The 7,827-nt window shown below is 43.6% G+C and overlaps 1 protein-coding gene across 1 annotated transcript; it reads right to left on the reverse strand.

Moving 5' to 3' along the window:
* Window positions 1–5,447: 5,447 nt before the first annotated feature.
* On the reverse strand, window positions 5,448–7,092 carry LOC138362092 (baculoviral IAP repeat-containing protein 8-like). The gene is made up of 3 exons (XM_069320984.1): window positions 6,632–7,092; window positions 6,340–6,504; window positions 5,448–6,228 (listed from the first exon to the last, which is right to left on the reverse strand). The coding sequence occupies exons 1-3, from the start codon at window positions 6,996–6,998 to the stop codon at window positions 5,543–5,545; spliced, it is 1,218 nt and encodes a 405-aa protein (XP_069177085.1). The 5' UTR covers window positions 6,999–7,092; the 3' UTR covers window positions 5,448–5,542.
* Between the last annotated feature and the right edge of the window lie 735 nt (window positions 7,093–7,827).

Here is a 7,827-nt window from a genome sequence, read left to right on the forward strand (position 1 = left end):
GAGTAAGAGTGATTGGGAGTAAGAGTGATTGGGAGTAAGAGTAAGAGTGAGAGTAAGAGTAAGAATGAGAATAAGAGTGATTGAGAGTAGGAGTGATTGGGAGTAGGAGTGATTGGGAGTAAGAGTGATTGAGAGTAAGAGTAATTGAGAGTAAGAGTAATTGAGAGTAAGAGTATGAGAGTAAGAGAGAGAGTGAGTATGAATGGGTAAGGGTGACTGAGAGTGAGTAAGAATGACAGTGTAAGAGTGACAGAGAGTAAGAGTGACAGAGAGTAAGAGTGACAGAGAGTAAGAGTGACAGAGAGTAAGAGTGACAGAGAGTAAGAGTGACAGAGTAAGAGTGACAGAGTGTAAGAGTGACAGAGTAGGAGTGACAGAGTAAGAGTGACAGAGAGTAAGAGTGACAGAGAGTAAGAGTGACAGAGAGTAAGAGTGACAGAGTAAGAGTGACAGAGTAAGAGTGAGAGTGATTATGAGAGAGTTATGAGTGTGAGGTGTGAGAGGGTATAGCAGGCCAGGGAGGCAGGATGTGTGGTCACAGGCGAGGCCTAGGCCTCGTGATCTCTAATGTTGGTTTTTATAAATATGTTGGATTTTTTGTCCTGTTTCAAATTATAATTATTTAGCAGGAATGTAATAAGATATTGCACAGTATTAATGTGACAATAATATATGCATTATTTCCTTGATAATCAAACTTGTTGTTCAAAGATAATATACAATCTTTGAAGGAAACATTTTGAGAGCGCGAGCTGGCAACACTGGGCTGGTGGGTGAGAGAGACATATGGTTAGTTGTTCTCAGACCTTCAGTGGTGAAGGGTGTGTCCCAGCTGGCCGCCACCAGCCGCCACCCGCCGCCCACCACCAGCCGCCACCCACCACCCACCACCAGCCGCCACCAGCCGCCACCCGCCACCACCCACCACCAGCCGCCACCCGCCACCACCCACCACCAGCCGCCACCCGCCACCACCCACCACCAGCCGCCACCCACCACCCACCACCAGCCGCCACCCACCACCAGCCACCACCCACCACCAGCCGCCACCCACCACCAGCCGCCACCCGCCGCCACCCGCCGCCACCCGCCACCCACCACCCGCCGCCCACCACCAGCCGCCACCCACCACCAGCCGCCACCCACCACCAGCCGCAACCCGCCGCCACCCGCCACCACCCACCACCAGCCGCCACCCGCCGCCACCCGCCACCCACCACCCGCCGCCACCCGCCACCCACCACCAGCCGCCACCCGCCGCCACCCGCCACCCACCACCCGCCGCCCACCACCAGCCGCCACCCACCACCAGCCGCCACCCACCACCACCCACCACCAGCCGCCACCCGCCACCACCCACCACCAGCCGCCACCCGCCACCACCCACCACCAGCCGCCACCCGCCACCACCCGCCACCACCCACCACCAGCCGCCACCACCCACCACCAGCCGCCACCACCCACCACCAGCCGCCACCCGCCACCACCCACCACCAGCCGCCACCCGCCACCATCCACCACCAGCCACCGCCACCCACCACCGCCACTCACCACCCGCCGCCACCACCCGCCGCCGCCACCCGCCCCCCACCACCAGCCGCCACCCGCCACCACCCACCACCAGCCGCCACCCGCCACCACCCGCCACCAGCCGCCACCAGCCACCGCCACCCCCAACGCCACTCACCACCCGCCGCCACCACCCACCACCAGCCGCCACCAGCCACCGCCACCCACCACCGCCACCCGCCGCCACCACCCACCACCACCACCCACCACGACCAGCCGCCGCCGCCACCACCACCACCACCACCCACCACCACCGCCGCCACCACCCATCACCGCCGCCGCCACCACCACCCACCACCGCCGCCGCCGCCACCACCCATCACCGCCGCCGCCGCCACCACCCACCACCGCCGCCGCCGCCACCACCAATCACCGCCGCCGCCGCCACCGCCCACCACCAGCCGCCACCCGCCACCACCAGCCGCCACCCGCCACCACCCACCACCAGCCGCCACCCGCCACCACCGACCACCAGCCGCCACCCGCCACCACCCACCACCAGCCGCAGTAGTAGGGAGGAAGACGCACAGGCTCCTTTTTTTGGGGGGGGCGGAGGACCCCTGTGCGGTGTAAGACGCACAGGCTCCTTTTTTTTGGGGGGGGCGGAGGACCCCTGTGCGGTGTAAGACGCACAGGCCCTTTTTTTTTTCAGGCCAGAGGACCCCTGTGCGGTGTAAGACGCACAGGCCCCTTTTTTTTCAGGCCAGAGGACCCCTGTGCGGTGTAAGACGCACAGGCCCTTTTTTTTTTCAGGTGAATTTGGGGACTCACAGATTTTGGATTAAGGATTTCTTATGAGTAAGTAATTTCCGAGATTTTAGAAGTATGGAATTCTTATGAGAAAAATAATTTCCGAGACTTAGAAGTTTGTTAAGGCCTTATGGGAGAAATTCAAATAACGTATGTAGCTCTTTAGGGCTTCCAGGAGAACTCTACGGACATGTTTTACATGTTTTCAACTTACAAAATCGTCTATGTAAGCCTTAGTTATTCATATAAATTTAGAAAATCACCTGTGTAAGTCATGGTTTTCAGGGTTTCGTACATCACACCCCCCTCCCTCCCCCCTTACCTCGCAATCTCTCGCGTCACCTTTATTTACCTTACGCCCGGCCAGCCAGACCTCTTATCTTATCTTCTCCATAATAATATCTCAACCGCCCCTCCTCTCTCTCTCTCTCTCCTTTCATTCAGTTCAACTATTTTCCAACATCGTATGTTTGCTCCTTTTCATTAAGCAAGTCAGTTTTACACAAATAAATCATGTTAGTAAGCATGTTCTAGCTCACGTTCCCCCACCTTAGTCCCCTGTCGTATAATGAATACTATCATTCCAATCCCTCTAAAATTTTAAATAATCATATTTCAAATGTAGTTCAATACAGTAATTTAGTTACCAAGCTCCAGCGCTTGTCCTCCGCCTTAGCTCTCTCTCGTATCTTCGTTAGTATCAGTCCAATTTCCCTGAAATTTTTACCCTCTGTATTTCGGGCACCGTAAATAAGATCAAAACAGTTACCAAGCTCCAGCGCTTGTCCTCCGCCTTAGTTCTCTCTCGTATCTTCGTTAGTATCAGTCCAATTTCCCTGAAATTTCTACCCTCTGTAATTCAGGCACCGTAAATAAGATCAAAACAGTTACCAAGCTCCAGCGCTTGTCCTCCGCCTTAGTTCTCTCTCGTATCTTCGTTAGTATCAGTCCAATTTCCCTGAAATTTCTACCCTCTGTAATTCAGGCACCGTAAATAAGATCAAAACAGTTACCAAGCTCCAGCGCTTGTCCTCCGCCTTAGTTCTCTCTCGTATCTTCGTTAGTATCAGTCCAATTTCCCTGAAATTTCTACCCTCTGTAATTCAGGCACCGTAAATAAGATCAAAACAGTTACCAAGCTCCAGCGCTTGTCCTCCGCCTTAGTTCTCTTTCGTATCTTTGTAAATAAACTATCAATTTCCCTTAAATTTTTACCCTCTGTATTTCAGACACCGTAAATAAAATCAAGTCAGTTATCGAGCTCCAGCTCTCGTCCCCGCCTTAATTCTCTTTCGTATCTTTGTAAATAACCCATCAATTTCCCTAAAATTAAAAGCAGACATACTTCAAAGTTAGTAAATAAGATCAAGTCAGTTACTGAGCTCCAGCTCTCGTCCCCCACCCTCTTCCACCCTCAAGTCTTTGTAAATAAACCATCAATTTCCCCGAAATTTTTACCCTCTGTATTTCAGACATAGTAAATATGATGAAAACAATTATAAAACTCTAGCTCTTGTCCTCTGTCCAAGCTCACTTTTGTAAAATCATTACTATCAATCCAAATCCCCCTGAGATTTAAACACCCAACTACATTTTCAGACATAGTAAATAAAAACCCGTTCAGTTATCAAGTTTCAACTCTTGTGCCCCAGCTTAGTTCATTTGTGCAAGTTCTTTATTTTCCAACTAAATCACCCTGAGATTTAAGATCACCTTATTTTCTAACGTAGTAAAATTAATCTGGACATTAGCCTTAGATCATCAGACATAAATATATTCGATCAAGTCCGTCTCCAGCTTATCTCTTATCCGAGTATACACATAACCCCAACCTGTTTAATTATCTTTCACCCCCTCCCACCTTCCTCCATCTCATCCAAGTCTCATAAATTTAAATGTAGCTGTTAATTTGCGTTCTTTCCCCGTTCATAGCATATTCTCTGTAAGTTCAGATCTGTACTTAGTCTTACATATTCTCTAGTTCTTTCCCATTTTATACAAGACTTAAACAACTATTACCGTCTCCTCTATCTTATTTAAACATGAGTCATATGTAAATATACCCGACTCTTTCCATCCATTACAAGTCCTAGCTTGTTCACCGCCCAACTCACTACGCTATTTCTACTCTACATGTTATAGCATGTTTTCCGCTCATCTTGGTACCAACCCTTACAATCGCTCTCTCTCATTCCTTTACATGTCTCAGCATGTTCGCCTCGCATCTTACTACGCTGTCTACTTTACATGTTGTAGCGTGTATTACTGTGTCCCATATCTTATTTAAACATGAGTCATATGTAAATATACCCGACTCCTTCCATCCATTACAAGTCCTAGCTTGTTCACCGCCCAACTCACTACACTGTCTACTTTACATGTTGTAGCATGTTTTCCGCACATCTTGATACCATCCCTTACAATCTCTCAATCCTTTACACATCCCAACTTTCAACCCTTTCTTACAATTTTCCTCCATCCCTCCGCTACATGTTCTTACCCGTTCATTACAGTCCACTACATATTCTCTAATCATCTATGTACTAATTCTCAAAACTAGTTGTTTCTGTCATTTTAGTAAGTAAGTAAGTAGATCATCGTTACTAACAACAACAACAACAACAACAGTAACATTACTAATTCACAGTAAGTTACTACTGAGCATTTAGCAGTTATCCATTTTTTCAAATAAGGTCAATATAAATCATTCTAAGACATCTTCGTACAATTAAAGATACTTGCCTGTGCACTAAGTCATTACTTACAGTAGCATCTTAAGGCATTGTTTTCGTAACTCAGTTTTATTAAACATACACCTTCATTAGTCAAAGGAAAACTTTTCAAGTCATTGTATTCAATATTTCCGTTAAACTTACTACATCATGTCATTATTCGGTTTCATAATTAAGTACTTGTTTCAGTCCTCCAATGTAATAAGCAAATTATTCTATTAAGGATAAAGAAATCTTATTTAGAAGAGACATTAAGTTTATTACAACATTTAACGCATACAGTTATTCTTAGTAGTTATACAGGTATTCATAAGTGTTCAAGAAGCAATCATATACATGTGTTCTTAGTAGTTATACAAGTGTTCAAGAAAATCATATACAAGTGTTCTTAGTAGTTATACAGGTATTTCAAGAAATCATAAGTGTTCAAGAAGCAATCATATACAAGTGTTCTTAGTAGTTATACAAGTGTTCAAGAAAATCATAAGTGTTCAAGAAGCAATTGGATTTATTATATATAAAATATTTCCTCTACAAATTGGACAGCATTTCAGAGCTAAAAGACAACCACTGCATGTCACCATATGTTTACATGGTAGTATTACAATATTTATATTTTTATCCATACAAACTCTGCATAAAATATCTTCTTCCCAAGATTGTTCTGTACAGTCCTTGTTTTCAACAGTGTTAGTACAAGTCTCCGGTAAAGTTTTCAATCCCAGATCTTCAAGCGTAGCTTCTTGTTCCTTTTTATCATCAACTGCTTCATAAATTAAGTCCCGTACCCGTAAATAAATATCTGTACCCTCTTGCATATACCTCAACACGATTTCTAGGCATCTACTTTGTATAATAAAAGGTAACAAATCTCTGGATTCCTTAAGATACTCACTTAAAGCATATCTTATACTCTCCACAGGTAATAATTTTTGATGAATCAGATGTTTGAACTTATCCATACCCTCCATTAAGATATTAATTAAATCATTGTCTATAGGTTTTATAGGTAATGGTATTGTCAATCTAGCATTCTTAACAAATTCCTTGCCCCTTGCAAGAATAATGTAAGCACATTCTGGACTACATCTCGCATGTAACGTCCAAGGATCATCTTCTGGTCTCCAATTTCGTATTCCACAGGCGCAGTGATAGCAGCAGACGTGGTCACTTATACCTGAAAACCATAAAACAATCCAGCATTATCTCGTTACTATCTTTTAACTAATATTCATTATTTCTTTACTTATAACTCTATTAAGTTTAAAATAGTTAAAACACTTCATACCACAGTAAAAAAAACCAGCTTCTGCCAGCTCATGAGAAGTTTGCTTGACGCTTCCAGGCCATGTCATATCAAATGTCTCTAGGCGAGATTTATAAGTTACCAATCCTGGATTCAGCGATTTCCTAAATTTGATCAATCCCAGATCTTCCTTAGGAGGAGCACCACCTAAAAAATATAACGTAGTTACGTAAATTATTCTTTAGAAGAATAAGAAGTATCTATTTAAGCAATCAAGTTTTGTACAGAGTATATAAGACTGGTATAAGAATACATCATAAGAATATATACTTACTACTATCACTTATTTTCTTATTTCCCAGTTCTATTTTATGGGAAACAAATTCCAGTCCATATTTGAAAGCTATCTCAGACACCTCTAAAGAAACATTGTCACTCCTCTTGCCTCTAATAAAGGCACAGTCTTGATTAATGATCTTATGACGTCTTCTGGGGGTATCACCAACAATCCATGCACCTACTATACAATAACAAAATGCACACAAACAGTAATCACTATTGCGAAGGTAATAGAACCCATCTTCAACTAAGTCAATAGGGTTTAACCACTTAATGGGCCAATCCACAAATGTTTGTAGTCTAACTCCTGCACATTTAAGGCTTTCTATACTGTAAAACTTCCTGGCACACAAAGGATCCATCGTGTGAGGGCAGCACTAACTATTAGAGTAGGATAAGCAAGTATATATATCCCTAAAATAAGTATCGTACATCGCTACATATTTAACAGTTTCCCCATTTATAATAGACAGTAATTTCCTCTAAATACTTCTCTACTTAAAAATCCTTAAAGTTTCATAATTAAATAAAGCTCTTATATAAATACTTAGTAGACTACTTTCATTATTTATTAGACTTATTAGAAAAATACATCACTTTGGCAATCTCGCTAAAAGTATACTGTTACGTCATTATTCGTAGCTGCCGTACATAATGATAGATATATATATATATAATTTAGTAGTAAATTCTTATTTAATCTAATTAAAATATATGCTTAAAGCATCTATATCCTAAAATGAAATATACTATTAGTTATAATGTCATATATAATATCGCTCTAAGGTAACAAAAATCCTTATTAATATATTCAAATAAGTGGTAACTTTTACATTACCCCCAATATAAGAGCGCGGACCTCACATTAGGGATATTATTACGACTATCTGGATCGTATCTACTACCTTACGAGGAAGAATATTCACCATGGATACTGTTCTGACAACTTGTCAGGGTTATTTAACCGACGATTCATTTTGTAATAATGAAACCTGTATTGTGTACGGAGTGAACTGTATATCCTGTGTTCCCCGAGGAATGGCCCTAGACTTAGCCAAGAAATATTCTCATGCTGACGCTTATAATGTTCGCCGACCCTTGTACAGTCTTAAGAGATGTATCCCTGAAGATCGTCCAGTACCAGGAACAATTCATATCTCTAAAGGAGAAAATCTTCCGTATATTGTTGCT

The sequence above is a fragment of the Procambarus clarkii genome, unplaced genomic scaffold (assembly GCF_040958095.1).
Source record: "Procambarus clarkii isolate CNS0578487 unplaced genomic scaffold, FALCON_Pclarkii_2.0 HiC_scaffold_1182, whole genome shotgun sequence".
NCBI classification, from domain to species: Eukaryota; Metazoa; Arthropoda; class Malacostraca; order Decapoda; family Cambaridae; genus Procambarus; species Procambarus clarkii.

What these genes read in the sequence shown, in the direction of transcription:
- LOC138362092 (XM_069320984.1), bottom strand. Translation starts at nt 6,998, where the DNA reads ATGGATCCTTTGTGTGCCAGGAAGTTTTACAGTATAGAAAGCCTTAAA. An exon ending in TAAGAAAATAAGTGATAGTA is followed by an intron (nt 6,505 to 6,631) that starts GTAAGTATATAT and finishes TATATTTTTTAG; the next exon opens with GTGGTGCTCCTCCTAAGGAA. An exon ending in AGCTGGTTTTTTTTACTGTG is followed by an intron (nt 6,229 to 6,339) that starts GTATGAAGTGTT and finishes TATGGTTTTCAG; the next exon opens with GTATAAGTGACCACGTCTGC.